The sequence below is a fragment of the Canis aureus genome, chromosome 30 (genome assembly GCF_053574225.1).
Source record: "Canis aureus isolate CA01 chromosome 30, VMU_Caureus_v.1.0, whole genome shotgun sequence".
NCBI classification, from domain to species: Eukaryota; Metazoa; Chordata; class Mammalia; order Carnivora; family Canidae; genus Canis; species Canis aureus.
In genome coordinates, this window is record NC_135640.1 from 4,869,206 (window position 1) to 4,890,142 (window position 20,937).

At 36.6% G+C, this 20,937-nt stretch overlaps 1 protein-coding gene across 2 annotated transcripts in view; it reads right to left on the reverse strand.

Moving 5' to 3' along the window:
* Positions 1 to 20,912, reverse strand: part of ZNF654 (zinc finger protein 654) — a 92,436-nt gene extending 71,524 nt beyond the window's left edge. Inside the window, exon 1 of one of the 2 annotated variants that reach the window (XM_077878739.1) lies at positions 20,611 to 20,910. In XM_077878739.1, coding sequence (XP_077734865.1) covers positions 20,611 to 20,799 — 189 coding nt within the window. In that variant the 5' untranslated portion in view covers positions 20,800 to 20,910. Of the gene's footprint in view, positions 1 to 20,610 lie in introns of both variants that reach the window. The other variant, XM_077878738.1, reaches the window with a different exon arrangement.
* Positions 20,913 to 20,937: the final 25 nt, after the last annotated feature.

Sequence of the window (20,937 nt, forward strand, 5' to 3'; positions counted from 1 at the left end):
TGTTCTATTTTATTTTCTAGACGATATTTTATAACATGAGCACAATTCTACATGTACTTTCCCTACTTTGTTACCTAACTACACATCAAGATTTACCCTTACCTATGGGTATCTTTTTTTTTTAGCGTCAGATGGAAAAAAAATACATCAGATAGATTGGCAGCATGCAGAAAGAGTACAGGTTTCAGAATCAGACCTGGCTTTGTCATTTATTAGCTTAGCAAACTTAGCAAAATTATACTTCTCAGTCTAAGTTTCCTGTAAAATGAATTTAGTATCACCTTAGTCACAGAGTGCCTGGAGAAGTAAGAGAATATATTACAAGCCTGAATAATTCCTGGCATACTCTAAGAAAACGACAAAGGTAAACTCACTTTTTGACTGTTTCATTGTATCAATGTTAACTGGTTAATTGTTGGTTTCCAAGTGTGATAAATTACACAAACTTTATACACTTTTAGCCAGCAGATAGGCCACTCCCAAATAAAATCTATTCAAAAGCTACTTACTGCCAAGGAGCACCTGGGTGGCTCAGGCAGTTAAGCATCTGCCTTAGGCTCAGGTCATGATCCCAGGGTCCTAGGATCAAGACCCACATCGGTCTCCCTGCTTGGTGGGAAGCCTGGTTCTCCCTCTCCCTCTACAGCTCCTCCTAATTGTGGCCCCCTTCTCTCTTTCTCTCTCTCCCTGAAAAATAAATAAATAAAATCTTTAAAAAATTTTTTAAAAATTAAATAAGTAATTTCAAAAGCTATTGGCTAACTTTCAACTATTTAGCCCAATACTCATTGACAAATGATGAGTATCCTAGATACAGCAATACAATACTCATGCCTGAGGATACCTGAAGATTCTTTTTTTTTTAAGTTTTCTATTGAGAATAAAAAAGGTAAAGAAAAGTTCTGTTCAAAACAAGAGTTACCATCATTTGATTTTTCTATCAGCATAATCATGTAAAGAAAATCTAAAATTAAAGTCATATTTAAAAAAAACACTAAAATGGTTCAGAAATACATCCTAATAAGTTAAAAGTTGTTTGAAATCTCCAAAGGACATAATCTTCAGTAAAAGACAACCTAAAATCCAGTTATTTTGGAGACTCAATTAAGCATATTGTTTATTCAGCTCACTACTCCTTAAACAGGTATTTCTGTAACATTAAGGTCTTTAATAGGTTCTGCGAATGTAGTAAGACTCAACCATTTACAAAATGGAAAATGGAGTAAGCACCTCTAAATCTTAATATTCCATACAATCTTTTTTTAAAGATTGTATTCATTTACTTGAGAGAGCAAGAGAGCACTCACACACGCATGTTGGGAGGGGCAGAGGGAAAGGGAGAGAGAGAATCTTAAACAGACTCTGTACTGACCACTGAGCCCAGTGAGGGGCCCAATGTCAGGACCATGAGATCAAGACCTCAGCCAAAATCAAGAGTCAGATGCTCAACTACCTGAGCTACCCAAGGACCCCTTGATGTTTCCTACTATTAAAAGGAATCTTCATGATTATCTAGTCAAAGCTACAAACTAAAACAAAAATATCCATTACAATATCATTCACAGAAGGCTCTCATCTTCCTGAGTTTCCTGCATCCCTATGGCACAAGACAAACCAGGGTCCTCCATGTGGTTGCATGAGTATCTGCTTAAAGATCCAACTTTCTAAATAAATACATACATACATACTTACATAAAAACCCAACTTTTCTCTTAAGTTGACCCAAAGAAAAAATAGGCTCATTTTAAATGTTCTAGACAAATTTTGATCCCTATCAATTATTCATTCAATTCCAAACTCATTAAAAAGAATATATTAAATGCTTCTCTCATAAACAATAAAATTGGCAAATAAAAAAGTGGACCCCAAAATATATGCACAGGCGAATGTGTTTAAACATCAAATCAGAATGTAAGATGAAGAAACTTCTGTGCATGCCAGCAGCCAGTGGTATACACGTTTTTGCACACATAAAAATGACTTAACTGGCTTAGGCTATGCAGAGCGCTCTGCATCTGACTTCAATTCAGCATGGCCTAGCCAGAGAGGGTATTGTAGGTATGGCTGAGGCACTGATTTTATTATTGCTTTTTTTTTAATCCTTTAGTCATATAGAGGTTTTAGACATTAATAGGTGGAAAATGTTTTGTTCTTTCTGGTTTCTCAACAATAACTACAAGCCAGAGGAGTAAACAGAAAAGTTGGTTAAATTCCGTATGCATCTTAGAATACTGGTATGTGAATTAGACGTCTAGCCTTTAAATTGTTATTCCTGTGGAATATTACTGAGCCATAAAAAATGAATGAAATCTTACTATTTGCAATGACATGGATGGAGCTAGAGAATATAATGCTAAGCAACATAAGTCAGTCAGAGAAAGATAAATACCATATGATTTCACTCATACGTGGAATTTAAGAAACAAAACAAATGCACAAAGGGAAAAAAAAAAGAGGACAAATCAAGAAGCAGACTCTTAATTATAAAAACAAACTGATAGGTACCAAAAGGGAGGGGATTGGAAGAATGGGTTAAACAGATGATGGGGATTAAGCCATGCACTTGTCATCATGAGCACCAGATGAGGTTATGAACTTATCGAATCACCTATATTGTACATGTGAAACTAACACTGTATGTTTATTAAAAAAATAAAATTTCTAAATTTGATAAAAAATGAAAAATAAATGAATAAGTAGTTCTAGATCTGTTGGACGAACACTATCTCTCTACCTCTTAGTTTTGTTCTCAAAGAGCAACTTAGATTCATGTAATTTGTCCAAAGGCTTGTAAACTCACCGTCACAATATGGTCTCAAGTAGCTTCTGGAATTAAGTACATTACTCTAATCAAGACTGTAGATGTGAAGATCTTATCTGAGTTCAACAAAGATGGCTAGTAAATTTTATCAAGTGAACAGATGAAGAGTCAGATTCCTTATTACACAGGGAAACTTCGGTGGAATTATTACAAATTCAAAGGTCAAAAGAGAAACTTAAAAGGTCCATGTATCAAACACTAACTTTAAGTACCAGGTTTGCTCAGTCTCAATAACTAAGTTTGTTTAAAAATGACACACTTATAAATTAAATGACAGTGGGAGAGTTAAAAAATAAAAGGAGATCATATTGATAAAGATGTAAAAGAAGTACGACCTTAAGAATACATTCACCCTTAGAATTAAGGCTAAATGGGGTGCCTGGGTGGCTCCGTTGGTTAAGAGTCTGACTCCTGATTTTGGTTCAGGGTGGTGAGATCAACCCTGAGTCAGGCTCTGTGCTCAACAGGGAGTCTGCTTAAGAATCTCTCCCTGTCCTTCTCCCTCTGCCCTTCCCTCTACCCCTACTCTTTCTCTTTCTCTCTCAAATGAATAAATTGTAACCAAAAACAAACAAGAATCAAGACTAGATACATAGGAAAAAAGAAATAACATATATGCCAGAACTATGTGCTCTTAAAGGTTGAGTTAGGGGAAAAGGCTATTTTATAGTTGCTCCCCATTAGAAAGGAAGGGGGACTAGTTCCAACAGTATGCAAAAGAAAAAGAGAAGGTAACTTTGGATGAAAATCTGAGTGAACCAGACTGGAACTATGGCAAGATGTTCTTTTAAAGAAATAGAAAGTCCATAATAAGAGCAAGTGAAAAACCACACCTTGAAGACCATTATATAAGGTAACATAAAATCTGTCAGATATGAAGGTTTAAAAAAAAAAAAAAAAGGCCAGGAGATTACCTTAAAATACCAGCAGCATTTCACGGACATTTCAAATTACTAGTTATTATGGAGGGTTGTATGGTATGGCATGGCATCAAAAAGGAAAGTGCCCGAGGAACTCAAAGTTAGACATCAGAGAGTGAATAAGGAAAAGCAACACTGAAGAAAAACATAAGAGGTCAGTCCTAGGTCTGAGATTGAGCTGATAAAATTTTCTTTAAGTCAGGGAGATGACAGTGGGCAAAATCTGTATGATAATGAATGCTTTTTAATGAAGTCAGAATTCCTTGACTTTTATCTATGACATTATATGGGTTTGAATGTTCTACAATTACAACAGGTAATTCAAACTTGGGCCCAAAGGCAAAGAGAAAGGAAAAAGACAAGAGAAGCCAACTTAAGAACAGGCTAAAATATAAACAAAAACAAAAACCAGCTATGTTTATCTGAAATAGCATAACCTAATACTACCAAATGGAATGTGACAAAAAGGAATGTTTACACTCCCAATGAAGGAGAACAAATGATGCAAGACCCAGAACAGTTAAAAGCAGAGTAAAGAGAAGGTCCAGAGGAGCAAGTGGCAAAAGAGATACTGTCTTCTCTGGGCTCCTGCAAGCATAGACACCAGAAACATCAAAAGCAGCTTCATCTCTGGTACCTGTTATTTTCCACAAAACAGCACTATGGAGCATAACAGGAGTGCTTTTATGGTTTTAGCTCAACAGGCGGAGGAATTTCAGGAAGACAGCAACAGCCAAGGAAGATGGCAACAGTTAAGGTAGCAGAGGACTAAAAAATGTCTTGGCAGAACGCTGGGGACGAAGAAATCTACAGACAAGGATAGAACGAACACTGGGGCTTTGCAGATTGCAGGGCTGGAGTCTTGGGGAGATCTGCCTTGAACTGTACACACTGAGTAAGTGATATGCTATTTAAAAGAGATAGTTTAGAAGCTGTGACACTAAACAGATTACAAACCTACTGCAGCACAGGAATACCAGGACTACACAGATGAAACGGAAACTAAAAGTTTTTAATATGAAAAAAATCTGAGGAGGAAACATCAAACACACTAGTGCCCAGGGCCACTTTCCACAGAAATTTGCAAACTTTGCAAGGCAGAAATTCAGATACACTTTCAAGGAACTAGAAATGTTCAGATTAAGAGTTCCCACTGCCCCCCAAAGTATTGTAGACACACAGTGAGACAATCAACCACTTGACTTAGGTACAAGTTCTAGACTCTGGCAGTTGGTGCAAGTGACTGACACCCTAGTGAGGTTGAAACCAAAACTGATTTTAAAACCCTGCTTTCTGTGCACCTATCTTCCCTGTGATATCACTAAACTCTACTGGCAAAAGTAATATGAGTCAACTGGACTATGTACTAAGGTGAAGAAACTACTGTTCTAAATTTAATGGGTATTGGACTGTGTAGAGTAATAAATTTTTGCCCTACTGACTTCTGGATTCTTTAAAAAGTTAAGACACAAAAGAAATTGGGAATGAAAAAATTCTTTTAAAGATGTGAAAAATCTACTCCCAGGAAGCTACTCAGCTACTCCCAGCAACAATAGCTGACTCAGAGGAAGACAACCCAAACTATAGTTCCTGAAAAATCCCTACCTCTAGCCAGAGGCACTTCTTCAAGTCTATTTTAAAACAATATTTTAAGATTAATAATAGTACTGTTGTGCTTTTAACCTAAAATTCATATTCCTAAGCCAAGATCTAGACCAATCCATTTTTTCAAATCCTAATATGTACCAATAGTTTTCTGAATATATATGTTCTAGTCCAGTGGTTCTCAGAACACCTGGAGGCTTGTGAAAAACACAGACTGCTAGGCCTCAGCCCAAGTTTCAAGACTGTAAATCTGGGGTGGGGCCGAGAAATTTACATTGCTAATAGTGTTCACATTCCTACTGCAGGTCTGGGGAATCACACCTTTAAGAACCACAGCTCTACACAATTAACTACCCCCATACATAAATACATCATGTCATCTACCTTTTTCACAAATTATCTGTTCTACTTATAATTTCCTCCTGCTCATACCACTTCCTTTTTCATTTCTACATTTTAATACTAACAATTTTTTAAGACTCAATTCAAATGTTACCTTGTCCACTAAAACTTTCCTAAATTATGACTATTAGAAGTAGTCTCCATGTGAATTTGTAGAGGACTTAACATACATTGTGTTAGTGGCACTAGCCGTTTCCCTGTTTTAGGTTTATTTATATTTACTCATTCGTTTATTCTAAACTTATTAAGTGCTTAATGTGTATCAAGCACCCTAACACTTTCATTTTTAGTGAAAGGAAAATTGGTATACAAATATGTTAAGTGTTAAATACCTTGGAAAACAAAACACAAGGTAAACGGAAAAGACAATGGTAGAGATGTGATACTACTTTATACTTTCTATGGGGTGTTCAAGGAAGACCTCCATCTCTCTTATAAAAAGGGTATTTGAGCAGGGTCCTAGAGCAAACCATATAGATATCCAAATGAAAAGTGCTTCTGGCAAACAAAATAAAGGCCAAGTACAAAGGCCAAGGGCAGGGGCATACTTATTCAAGTTGAAGGAAGGGCAAAAATGGTAGTACAGCTGAAAGTAACTAGTAGAGACAAAGAATATTATGAAACTAGTCAAAGAACTAGATAAGAGCCCGATCATGAAGCACGATGGCCCGCTGTAAGAATTTTGGTTTTGATTCTGAGAAAGAAAAGCATGGAAGGTTTAGAAGAGATCTCACTCTTACGTCTTTCAAAGGATCACTTTGGCTGTATGGAGAATAAACAGAAAAATTGGAAGCAGGGAAATAAAATAATCCAAGGAAAAGATAACTGGTTTGCATCAAAGTCCTAAGAGTGCATGCAGTAGTGAGATATGTCTTTTCTTCCTTAAGATGATTCAGTTCTGTGAAGGCAGGGGTTGTGACTTTTTCCTTCTTAAATCCCCTATAATCATTAAAATGAAGTTTTCACATAGTTCAGACAATTTTTTTCTTTTAGGAGTACTTTCTGCAACACTTTTATGGTACTTTATGTATCTAGATCTATGTCTAAAATAATTAAGGCTAATTCAACTGACTGATGTTAAGAAAAAGTAAGTTATATACTGTTGGACAGATACTTATGCAGCATTTTATGAGTGTCTATTAAGTTATAGCACTTAAAACTTGAAGTAACTTCAAAAAATAAGAGAACAGATAATCTCAGGAGTTCAAGAACAAATGATTTCAGTTAATAGAAAATTAAGAAACCATAAAAACAACAATTTCTCTTTTTTCCATAAAAATCAATTTAGCATTAAGAAGGAGCTACATAGTAAGATTCAATGCCAAGAAGGGAAGCAAAAATTGCACATCTACTATAAGTATAAACACAGGATAACACATAGGAAATCAAAATAATAAAAGGATGGATGAATTTTAAGATTCTCATAACTTAGTTCTACCTATATTTTTTAAAACTTTCTTTCCTCTTGATCATGTTATGTATGCTCATTGTAGTAAACTTGAATACTATATGAAAACAAAATCATCCATCATTGTACTTCCCACATATAACCACTGTTAACATCTTGGTATATTTCCCTTTTCAAGCTGTGTGACTTGGAGTTAGTTGCCTCACCTCTCTGAGTCTTAGCTGCACTATTCAGAAAATGAAGATAAAAATAGTACTTATCTCACAGGGTTGTTGCAAAGAATAAATGAGATCTAGGACAGGGGCTGACATACTTTTTCTTAAAGGGCCAAAAAACAGCTTATGGACCATATATCCTCTATCCCAACTACTCAACTCCGCAGTTGTATCATGAAAGCAGCCATAGAAAATGCTAAAATGAATGTGCATACTCCAGTAAAGTTGTATTTATAAAAACAGGCAACACTGCTTATCTCATAATGGCTTACAGCAAAGGTTCCTAACCTTTTGGTTTGTTTGGATTATTGTTGGGTTGTGTTTCTTTTTTAGCAAGCTTTGAAACTTTTTTTTTTTTTTTTAAGGATCTTATTTATTTATTCAAAAGAGATAGAGAGGGATCCCTGGGTGGCGCAGCGGTTTGGCGCCTGCCTTTGGCCCAGGGCGCGATCCTGGAGACCTGGGATCGAATCCCACTTCGGGCTCCCGGTGCATGGAGCCTGCTTCTCCCTCTGCCTGTGTCTCTGCCTCTCTCTCTCTCTCTCTCTCTCTCTCTCTCTGTGACTATCATAAATAAATTTAAAAAATAAAAATAAATAAAAATAAAAAAACAAAACAAAAGAGATAGAGAGAGAGAGGCAGAGACACAGGCAGAGAGAGAAGCAGGCTCCATGCAGGGAGCCTGATGTGGGACTCGGATCTCAGACTCCAGGATCACGCCCTCAGCCCAAGGCTGAGCCACCCAGGTGTCCCAAATTTTGAAATTCTTAAAATCTGACAAAAACAAAAGACAAAAGACAAAAAAAAAAAAAAAAGAAAGAAAGAAGGAAAGAAAGAAACCCTCAGACTTACTCAACAAGGAAATGGCAAATACACCTTTTTGCAAATAAGTTCAGAGTTCACAGACTTCTTGAAGTATATGAATGGCTCCTCTATACTATCATCAAAAAATCCTATTTCTAATGAAATAGCTCATTTGATTTATCTTCAACACACTTTCCTTCTCTAAAATCTGCATGTGAGCACAATGAGACTGCACTAGCCTACATTCAAACTGTGTAATCCTGCTACAAATTTTCCACCTAAATTTTTTTATTATTATGTTTTCCTAGGTCATTACATAGTCATTGAACACATCATTTTTTAGTGCTAATAGTTTATAAGGGTTGAAAGTCTTCAACTATTTTAGATGTTCTGGTTGCTTCTCCATTTTAAATGTATTCCTTTCATTAATTACAATTAATGCTATGATAATCAGCTTAATGTCCAAATTTATATTTCCTCAAAAATTAATGCTTAGGGAAAATCACTAAGCCAAAGGTAAAAATTACTTTTAATGTTTGTAATATATTTTGATAAACAGTGGTCCAGAAAGGCTGTGATTTTTACCCCTACCAGCTGAAAATGAGATATCCATTTCATTATGCCCTTGTGAACATGGAATATAAATTTTAGACTTAGACTTCTACCTGAGAGATCTTTAGGCAAGAGTTTTCAAAGCATGGTAAAAGGATAAATAATTAAGTAGAAAAATGCATATCCACTGTACCCTGGATTAGTAAGAATTCCACATACTATGCAAGGTTGTATCTAAGTAATATGGAAAGAAACATTAAAATTTAATCATTTAGGATAAATATCTAAGACATATTCCACATAAGATAACTTCAACTGGTTTGTGATCATCACAACTCTTGCATTTTAAAAATAAACACTATAGAAAGCCACTGCTTCTGAGACAAGTATAGCCCACTTAGGTGGGTTAGGAGAAAAGAAAAAATTAAAGGGTTAAAACACTCCTTAAAGGGAATTTCCGATAGCTTAAGTTTGATTTTTCTCTCTCTTTTACATTCATAAACATCTTTATTTTCTGCTGCGTTCAGTCTTTTTAAATCAGTATTTCTACCCAGTCCACAACTGCTTTATCAAATATGTATACACAGATGCTACCATAGATACCAAATGTGCATATTCCTAGGTAAAGTATAATGTATGTGTATATTAAAATGGCTAAGTACACACACAGGTTCCTCATAGTCAGGCTGGCCAGATTCCAATCTAACAATCACAGACTAGCTACAGTGCCTTAGTCAAGCCATTTACTCTCTTGGTCTTATTAGTTTCCTGATCTATGAAATGGGAACAACAGCACATGACCTGTAGGGTAACGAATTAAGTGATAAAAAACGTAAAAGGACTTATCCAGCACCTGATAGCTGGAAAGCATTCAAAATATGACTTATACATACATATATAGAATATTTAAATAAAATCTTTCAGACATGAAAAATGTAACACACACATCTCATCAGTGACAACAGCGATTAGTGAGTATTTAGAATATTGAAACTTTAAAACTGACAATGGTTAATTTTAGTAAACTCCAGTTATAGAAATATATATTAATAAACTGGGTATACATTTTATTGGGACATTATATATACCCACTTTTATATATACATATATTTTCATTGTATATAGAGCAATGTTGTGTACTTATTAATATCTGTAGTACTCCCCCTTTAGTATCTTCAGGGAATACATTCCAAGACTCCCAGTGGATACCTGAAACCACAGATAGTACCTCAGCTTCTATATATACTATGTTTCTTCCTATACATCTCTATAATGAAGTTTGATTTATAAATTAGGCATAAAAAGATTAAAAATAATAACTAGGGACACTTGGGTGGCTCAGTGGTTGGGCGTCTGCCTTTGGCTCAGGGCGTGATCCCGGAGCCTCAGGTCGAGTCCCACATCAGGCTCCCTGCGAGGAGCCTGCTTCTCCCTCTGCCTGTGTCTGTGCCTCTCTCTCTTTGCGTCTCTCATGAATAAATAAATAAATAAAATAAATAAATAAATAATAATAACTATGACATTGAACAATTATAACAATTTCCTGTAACAAAAGTATGACAATGTGGTCTGTCTCTCAAAAATATCTTATTGTACTGTTCACCCTTCTTCTAATGATGATGTGAGTTGATAAAATGCTTATGTCATTAAATGAAGTGAGGAGAATGACATAAGCAATATGACAGTGTTAAGCTACTACTGACCTTTTGACAATACGTCAAAAGGAGGATCATCTGCTTCTGGACTACAGTTGACCTCAGGTAACTGAAATCGCAAAAAATGAAATTGGATAAAGGGGGCTACTGTACTGACATAACCACTTTTCTACCTTTTTTCTTTCCTCCTTTCACTTCTCTGTACCATGTTTTACCACAAATGGAGCCAGAAAATGAGCTTATACTCTTTTTTTCTCAAAATTAACTGATCAATTACAATATATCACTCAACCCCCAATGAATATAATCATGTTCTCCATGCCTTCACCTATGCAGATAAGCACCGCTGAACAAAAAGTACAGACTAATGGTCGCTCTACATTCATAATCAACAAATTCAAATGGTTCTGTAGGTCAATTCAACATACCTCTCCAAGAAGCTACTATTTTAGATCTCCATTTACCTTAAATCTCCAATCAGCATCATGTATTCTCAACAGATGAACTTTCCTGCTACCCCAAGGCTCCTATATAAAGCAATCCCATTTGTGCTTTGAATCGTAACCTTCCTTTCCGTTTTGGAATCTTATTTTATAGATTATCCCTTCTTTCTTTTGTAGATTTACCTCATCCATTCAAATAAATCACTTTCATCAGATTTTCAACATGCCAAATTCCAGGCACTTTATTTTTTTAAATCCTCACCTTTAATCCACAAGTTCTCCAACTTCTGCTCATGCCTTTCCTTCTCCTTTATGTTATCTTTACTTACGGTCTGGTCTCTCTTTCTTTGCCTCTCACTCCTCATACTCCAGTCTGACTCCCGTTCTCATCACTACATCAAAACAGGTCTGCTTAAAGTCACCAAAGACTTCATGCTAATTCAATGGCTGGATCTCAATAGCTTTCAATGTCAAGTACCATTCATTCATTCGATCCCTTGATTTCTGTGACACTACAGTCACTTGGAATTCTCCAACCTCTTTAATTTAACTGATCCTTCTCAGATTTCACTTGAAGACTCAATCTTTTCTACCAGGAAATTTAACTGTGGATTTGCTAAAGGTTCACTTCTAAGTCTTCTTCTTTTCCCATTCCATATTATCTCCCTATGCTAGCTTATCCAAAGACATGACTTCAAATATCATCCAACTACACAGCTAGGCTGACCAGACCTCACTTCTGCATTCTGGAGTCTGTAAATCCAGCTATCTTTAAGATCACTCCTTGGCTAAGGAAAGGCATCTTAAATTCAGCATGTTCAAACTAAACCAAAAAAATCTCAGCAGACTTCAACTTGCCCAAGAATCCAAAAATAGGCCTCTTATTAGCCTCTATTTTATATATTGTATATCTTTTCTTCATAGAACTTAAGAAAATTATAACTGTATGCAAAAAGTTTTTATTTTTGTTTTGTTGTTTTTGTTTTTATTATATAATGGTAAGCCTATTTCCTTACCACTGTGTACCCAATGCCTTATATAACTGACAAACTTCAACTATAATACCAATGACTCTTTTTCCTACAGCCTAGATGGAAAATCTTTTAGCTACTTTCATATTCACTTCTGCCTTGAAGGGTTGAGTATACCAAGTGCTTGGTACAGAGTGTCAGTGTACTGGACTTTAGGATCTTAAGTAATGAATTCTACAGACAGACTTCCTCACATGTTTAGTTTGCCACCAGTATTCCACCATGGCTTTAACCAGGAAACATTGATTGGGTCTTATACTAAGAAACAGACCCATACTGCTGAAATAATGAGCTGACCTGTCAAGAGATATAGGGAGCTAAGAAATCAACATGATATATACTATATGAAAACTAAAGATTACCTATCTAGTGTTAGATTGTAACTTATTGTAACTTAAAAATACTTTCTACTTTAATTTAGACTAGGTACTACTATAAATGATTTATAACTAGAACATTTAAATAAATTACCTTAGATTTTATTTTTTTTTATTATTTTTTTTTAAGTTTTATTTATTTATGATAGTCACAGAGAGAGAAAGAGAGGCAGAGACATAGGCAGAGGGAGAAGCAGGCTCCATGCACCGGGAGCCCGACGTGGGATTCGATCCCGGGTCTCCAGGATCGCGCCCTGGGCCAAAGGCAGGCGCCAAACCGCTGCACCACCCAGGGATCCCTACCTTAGATTTTAAATGGCCCACCATCCTTACCATTATATATTAATATGCATTTAAAATGGTATACTGGGGGATCCCTGGTGGCTCAGCTGTTTAGCGCTTGCCTTTGGCCCAAGGCATGATCCTGCCAAGTCCTGGGATCAAGTCCCGCATCGGGCTCCTTGCACGGAGCCTGCTTCTCCTTCTGCTTCTCTCTCTCTGTGTCACTCATGAATAAATAAATAAAATATTTTTTAAAATAAAATAAAATGGTATACTAATTAACCATATTTTACTGATCGTATTTATGTTTTCAAATAACTTATTAGACACTGATTTTACCATAGCTTTCTCAAATTTAAAGTTCTCTTTTCTTCTTTTGTTTGTAATTGCTAAGGTATAGTTTAGCACTTTTTGGCAGAAAAATCAAGATTCAGTGCCAACAATAATAGTACAACTGGTGCCTCACTTCTGTTTAGCAGAACTGCAAAATGATGGTATCATTAAAATACTTAAAAGCAATGAACTTCATTTAAAAATATTTTCTCTACCACTTTATCTACAAAATTAAAATTAAGATTGATTTTTTTAAGCTAGTATGAAGGGTGGTTATTGGAAAGCAATATGGGCACATTTTTAAATGCAAGATTGTATATAAAGAAGTTATGTAAATTTAGGGTCTCATTGGTTAACCTAAAATGACCTTTAAAAGTTTACTCAACCAATTCATTTTTTAAAAATTCACATATTTTCAGGAAACAAGTAGTTAAAATTTCATCATACTCAAGTAATCCAACATTTACTCCATTTATTTACAGAAAATAAGTAGGATGGTAGAAGAATAAAAAATAAAATGTGTTTCTTATACTTTATTTTTCCTGATTATAAAGGTAGTTGGTTTAATCAAGAAAATATAAAAAATTAATAAGAATAAAGAAAATAATCAAATTCAGCTATAAACTTATCACTAATAAGTTATTTGCTATCAAATTTTTGGTATATTTCTTTTCAGGCTTTTTATTTACAAAAGTTAAATTACCTGCTTCTTGTGTCTTTTCAGTAATTATACCATGAAGTTTTCTGTATGAATAAGTATTATTTTAAAACACGAACAGAGGATTCTACTATATGTAACAACTCCCCTAACTTTGGTCATTAAGGTTATTTTCAAGGATCTGTTATCATAAATAATGTCATAAGGAGCAATTAGTACCATTCACTCATGAAAGTCAACTTAAAATGCATTAAACAACATTAACAAAGCATTTAGCTCCCCAAATATGGCCATCAAGATCTAGGGTTCATTTTAATTTGTTTTTCCTAACTATAATACATAAATGTTTCCGGGATCCCTGGGTGGCGCAGCGGTTTGGCGCCTGCCTTTGGCCCGGGGCGTGATCCTGGAGACCCGGGATCGAATCCCACATCGGGCTCCCGGTGCATGGAGCCTGCTTCTCCCTCTGCCTGTGTCTCTGCCTCTCTGTCTCTCTCTGTGTGACTATCATGAATAAATAAATAAAATCTTTAAAAAAAAAAATACATAAATGTTTCCATGAAATTCGCCTTTTATGAACACTGGAAATGTCCCAAATGTGTCAAATTTTCAAAGCCATATTTTAAAAGCTAACATTTTAACTTGCAATTTTGTAATAAAAATTTATTTGCCAAAAGGAACACATAAAGTAAATCTGTGTGATGTTATTATTTCTAGCTCTCAATATTCACGATAGAGTACGTCAGGAAGGAGGATACTCTTTTCCAGAAGTAAATAAATCACTATGAATTAGTTTCAGTTCTTTTCCCTTTCATCATCTTTCATGTCTATTTTTCTTATTGAGCTGAAAAATTAATTTGAGACTTCTAGTTAAATGTGGCATATTGAACACACATTTCTGCTCCTACTTGAGAACAACACTGAAATACCAGTAAAAATATTTTTGTTTCAAAGGACCTAAATCCACGAGGAGGACAATGGAAAGGGGGAGATGACAACATTTAGATTGCTATTATTTAGAAAGGAGGGAGGGAATTCGGGAACAGGTTAATTTGTACTGAAGAACACCAGAAAAACTAGGAATCTGAAACACCATGTATCTCCAAAAGTGGAGGTGAAAGTTTCCCCCAGATCCCTTCCCATACTAGATCAATGGAATCTCTGGATTCTCTGGAGAGGCTGAACCTGTAAGAGACTCAAGAGACTCAGGGCAGGGAGGGGAGGAAAGGGTCAGAAGGAAGGGAAGCAATACAGAGGAAAAGGGGGAGGAGGGGTGGTAAAATCAAAGTGTACAAACTGAACAGTGAGACCATAAGGTACTCCCTTACCTCCTCCATCAACTAAGCTAACTGATCATATCTATAACAAGGGGAAAAGTTATAAACATGGAGGTAAAAATCATAACAGCTGAAAGAGTTGTAAGTGATTACCTCCAGGGAACTAGTGGGTTAAGAATGGGACAGTATGACTTCTGCTTTTTATGATAAACTGTTGGGGTGGGGGGGAACTGTTGCCTCTCTAATATTTATTCTCGTTTTCTTCTTCCTTACAAGCAGAATCACAGACATGTGTTCATCAGGAAAAATAGCACAAAAAAATAAGACAAAAAAATTCCTAACATATTTTTCAGATGGCCATTGCTAGAAGATGGGAAGGAAAGTCAATGAATAGGATTTGGGCAATATATGTTTGGCTTACAACAGAGACACCCTGTTCCTGCCACTTATAACTCAGATGTGATGACTGGAACTCCAGCAACTACCCTGAGTCATGAGGCAAACTTGAGATAAGACAAGGATGACTGAGGAGAAAAAGCAAATGATGGTACTATGATGATAAAGCCATCATGTCATTCCTACACTATCTATTCAAGATTTTTCACATAGAATATAAATGTATACAACTTAAATAAACTTAAATAGTTTTATTTAAGTCAGGTCTCTATTAGCAGCAAAATGCAATTCCTGATAAATAAGCCCTGTAGGATCTTTTAAAATAAATATGTATGAAACATTTATAAAAATTCAAAATAAATTTTAAAATAATTCCAATTAATAGCAAGAATTAATAATGTATTCTTATACCCCAAGAAACTACTCAAAGAACTATAAATACATGTAAATTCTATATTCAGACTAAGAAAAAAAGACTTTATTTTCCAAAAACAATTAAATTTTAATTTTTCCAGGAGCACCCAGCTGGCTCAGTCAAAAGAACATGCGACTCTTGATCTCATGGTCGTGGGTGTGGGCCCCACATTGGGTGTAGAGGTTACTTACATAAATATCACCTTTTAAAAAAAGCTTTGGGACGCCTGGGTGGCTCAGTGGTTTAGCGCCTGCCTTCAGCCCAGGCCGTGATCCTGGAGTACCAGGATCAAGTCTCACATCAGGCTCCCTGTGTGGAGCCCGCTTCTCCCTCTGTCTGTGTCTCTGCCTCTCTGCCTCTCTCTCTCTCTCCTCTCTCTCTCATGAATAAATAAATAAAATCTTTAAAAAATAAATAAATAAAAATTAAAAAGCTTTAATTTTAATTTCTCTAAAGTAAGAGACATTAGCATGTGTTTTAAAAAATACGTATTTGCCATTTGTATCAGTATTACAGACATCAAGTATCCACTGAGCTCCAAAGCAAGGGTATAGTGGGATTTCTCAACTTTGGCACTATTGGTATTTTGGGCCAGATAATTCTTTGTTGTTGGGGCTGCCCTATGTCTGTTCAACAGCCTCCCTGGCCTCTACCAACAATATGCTAGTAGCAACACCACCCCCCCATGAAGACAATCAAAAATATCCCCAGACTTACCAAAGGTCCCCTGAAGGAAACAAAATCTCTAAGAAAATGCAATATTTTTTGCACATCATTTAGTATTTAATCAAGGTCTTCTAATTAAATAACAATTTTAGAAATGTAACATTCCTAAATTTTCTCTAAATTTTAAATGCGGGATGCAAATTATAAGATTATCTCTAATGTCTCTCTTAAACCTTCAGAGGATTTCAGACAACAGAAATATTAACAGCTTCTATCTATTTAATCTTCTTTATGTGCTAGGTACAGTATGGAGCACTTCAGGTTCATTCTCTTCTTTCATACTCTTGACATCCTCATGGAATAGCTATTAATCCTATTGTAGTAAAAAAAAAAAAAAAACGATTTTAAATCTATTTTAATCAATGTATCCAAGTATTTCCAGAAATACTTCTTTATCCCTCACTATAGTCTTCCTGGCACTAAACTAAGAAGAAAGTACCTTAACTCACTAGTATACAATTTATGATGAAAACATTTCAATATACCTAGCAACAAGGTAGGTTGAATTATTACGGCCTTCAAGTATTTACGTAGTTCACAGTACCAAAGTCAGAGAAATAATAACTATTTCTTGAAATATTTTTTATACTGTGGCATAGTGAAAGAGAACTTTTATTTATTTATTTATTTATTTATTTATTTATTTATTTATTTATTTTTTGAAAGAGAACTTTTAGAAGCAGGCTCTCTGACGAGCAGGGAGCCCAATGTGTGCTCCATCCCAGGACCCAGGGATCATGACCTGAGCTGAAGGCAGACTCTTAAGTGACTGAGCCACCCAGGTGCCCCTAATTATTTGAAGATTTATTTGTAATTTCAACCTTTCAGTAGAAATTTAGAGCTGGTTCAAATCTCAGCTTGCCCACCAACTGGAACTGAAGACAAGTTAACTTGTTCAGGCCTCGATTTCAAATATGTAACTTGCATAATAAGACCAATATGAAGGCCTTAAGAGTTAGTAGGCCCTCAATAAAACTGATTTTTCCCCCTCTAACGCAAATGAAGTATCAGTTAAGGGCCAGTTCTATTTAAGCATCTGTTCAGAGTCTACTAATAAAAGCCAAGGGAGGATATGACAGAAGCAGTCCAACATTAGACCATATAACTATCTGGAAACCAACACTTTGAATCTCTCAAATCCATCATCTCGAAAATTAGCTGAAACCTCAGGGTCTATTCCCTTAATTTGAGAATTTATAATTACTGGTATTGCTTCTCAAACAGAAAAATATATCGCCAACTATTGAGTGTAGGTATAATTTATCAACATACATTACCTATTGTCTTCTGTTTTACTTTTCCTTGTGGTAAATGATAAAAGACCTTTCCTGAAGTGCTCCTTCCTTTCTCCCTTCACCCACAAAACTAACTGCCAAGAAATTTTGATTCATATTTCTTTCTAAAAGGAAGATGAATTGGAGCCTTTCTTCTCAACACGACAAGGCTCTGTGTTTAATTCATATATTTAGTTAACTGTCACCCACCGAAGTACATATTATCCATTTTATAGATTACTTATGATTAAGTAATTTACTAATGAATATAAGTAACTTAAAATTATTCTTAGTAAATATTAGGAGCCCAAATACTTAAAAAGAAACAATCTTTGGAAATTAGATTATATGACCCACTGCTTCCCTTACTGGCAAATAAAACAGAACTACTATACTAGAATTATACTAATCAATGGATAAAATTCAAATTAATACAAATAATCCTTTATTCCATCTTAAACTTTTAATACAGAAAAGAACTACACAAAGCTCACCTGGAAGGTGGAACTAGGACAGGAACCCTAAGAACATAACTACTGGTAATCTAGAGTACTATAAAATATGTAATGAGGTTTCAGGTAAAAGTAACATGAAAGTATGCCAGTATAACTTAACTCATAACTTAGTAATACAAAATAAAAATTCATTAAGTATTTCCTGTTTAGGGATCCCTGGGTGGCGCAGCGGTTTAGCGCCTGCCTTTGCCTGCTTCTCCCTCTGCCTCTGCCTGTGTCTCTGCCTCTCTCTCTCTCTCTCTGTGACTATCATAAATAAGTAAAAATTTAAAAAAAAAAAAAGTTTTTCCTGTTTAGTTTATTTTCCTGGATATTTAGGAGGTAGTGAAGCTTTATAGAACCATCAACTTCATTTGTTCTTAAAATAATTTACTGTCACTGTTCAGATGCTGTATTTTGGACTAAATTTATTCATTTGTTCTTAAAACTGATTTCAAGATACAGAAGAGTAGTTAAAAGTTCTATAAAAATGTTCTGGTCCTCAAAATTTCAACTTCTACAGCAAATAACAGTTATCGGATCAAATAAATTAACAAAACTAACTGTTATCAAAACCAAGTTGCTCATTAATGATATAGGAGGGAAAACAGAAAAAATGAAAAGACTCGCCTGTGAATATACTAAAAAAAAAATCAACTGTAACCTAATTTTCAGAAGTCTAAAATTGCCATAGATACAAAGTCTACCCATAATGTGATTTCTACATGTAAAACATATAGTTATTTTTTTATTTTTATTTATTTATGATAGTCACAGAGAGAGACAGAGAGAGAGAGAGAGGCAGAGACATAGGCAGAGGGAGAAGCAGGCTCCATGCACCGGGAGCCCGACGTGGGATTCGATCCCGGGTCCCCAGGATTGCGCCCTGGGCCAAAGGCAGGCGCTAAACCGCTGCGCCACCCAGGGATCCCCTAAAACATATAGTTAGAAGTACTGTAAAGACACTGAATAATCCTTAAATCCAGTGAATCACAATACAAAAAAAAATTCAAGAAAGTCACTAATCAGACAACAAATGCCAAAGAAAACTGACACACTTTATACCAAGACAATTTCCACCTTCAAACCAACTTATCTATGGAGGTGGGAGGAGGGAGTCAAGAAACTATTTAAGCTAAAGTGTTAAAAACACCTGAAAATGTCAACTCCATCCTTTTTCTTTCAATGCTTGCAAAAGCATAAAATCAAATTTCAGCAAACACAATGCCCACTTTTTGTTAACTTTACTCCTACTTATTACCACAATGAAATGAATAGCTAACTTTAATTAATATGTGAAGGATTCAAATCTTTTACTTATTCACCAACTTAATTACTCTCCGTTTGGCAGAAGAGGAAACTAAGGCACAAAGAGATTAAGTAATTTGTAGGTTACTTAGGTTACAAAGTAACACAACTAGGAAGTGGTGGAGCCATGATTTGAACTGTATACATCCAAGATGATGATAAAAAAAAAAAAGGAATGGAAAAAAAAAAAAAGGAATGGCGTGTTAAAAGAGAAAAAAAATCCAAAACAGTTCGCAAAACAAAAGTGTTGTGTTGTGAATGAGAACGAAATGTTTAAACTATAAATACATGTAGATGTGAATGTAAATTACAAGAATTTTACACCTAGACAAGCACTTTGTTGCTATAATATTTGATCATATTCAGATTCTAAAGTACATAAATCGTAGTGGCAGACGACCAAGTAAATAATTTACAGTCACCGTTCGGACGCTGCAGTTTACGGGCTGCGTAAAATACATTGTAATTTAAAACATGGAAGGGGGTGGTGAGGTCACCAGAGCAGCTCTTTAGGAAAAACTACTTTCTCTATCAGCAGTTCATTAGAAAAGAGAGTACATGTGTCGGGAAAGCAGCGTAAGAGAAGGAAAAATGACAATCACACTGCCATAACCTCCACCTCCCGACAAAGTAACTAACAGTGGGTCAGCTCCTAAGCCACCTGGAGAACCGGCCCAGTGGGATCCCGAGAGGGGATGACAGGAGACCCTAAGCAGAGGGGGAGGGGTGGCGATGACAGGAGAGGGGGCGGTAGAGAGATGGCATGCCACCCATCTCCGAAAAAGGGGAGAATACGGGGGGCAAGGGGCGGAGGAGGGAAGGCAGGAAATGCTGCCGGAGATTCCACACGAAGTGAGAAGGAACAGGGTAGGAAACCCAATAAGGCGGGACCCTCGGGCGGAAAGGGGTCTATTCGGAGCAGAGGAGGAATGTCAGTACACAGCTTTCCTGCCAGCTGACCCTTCTTCTCGCCACCTCTCCACCCCTGACAAACTCTCACTTTCTAGCAACCCTAAACCCGCGGGTCGTCCCAGCCCCGCTCCCTGCCCCCCACCCCAAGCCGGATAGGTGGAGAAGGGATCTTCACTCTCTCTCCCGGTTGGGCTCCGGGAGCGAACACCGGACACAGCCCTGATTCGAGAACGAGAAGGCCAGGAGACGCAGGGAGGCCCAGGACCCGGGTGACAAGTCCAGGCGGCCGACGGGCGCCTCACCTGACAGAAGCGTCGGCAGTAATCCCGACTGCTGATCCCAAAGCCGCCGACCCCGCAGCTGCCGCCGCCAGCGCCACCTCTGCCGTCGCCCGCAGCTCTAAACCCGACAGGGCCTGGCGGGGACTCCACAATGGCCACGAGCTCTTCTCCGAGGCGTTCGGCCTCTTGATCGCTCTCTTCCTCCGCCATGAGGCTCTCGCCGCCCAGCGCGTACCAGCCCCTACGCCGCCGCCGCTGTAGCTGCCTCGGCTAACCTCCTCCTCCTCTCGTTCCCTCCCCCTTCCCTCCGCCCCAGCCGGACAGGCCTCTCGGCGGTCCCTACTTCCG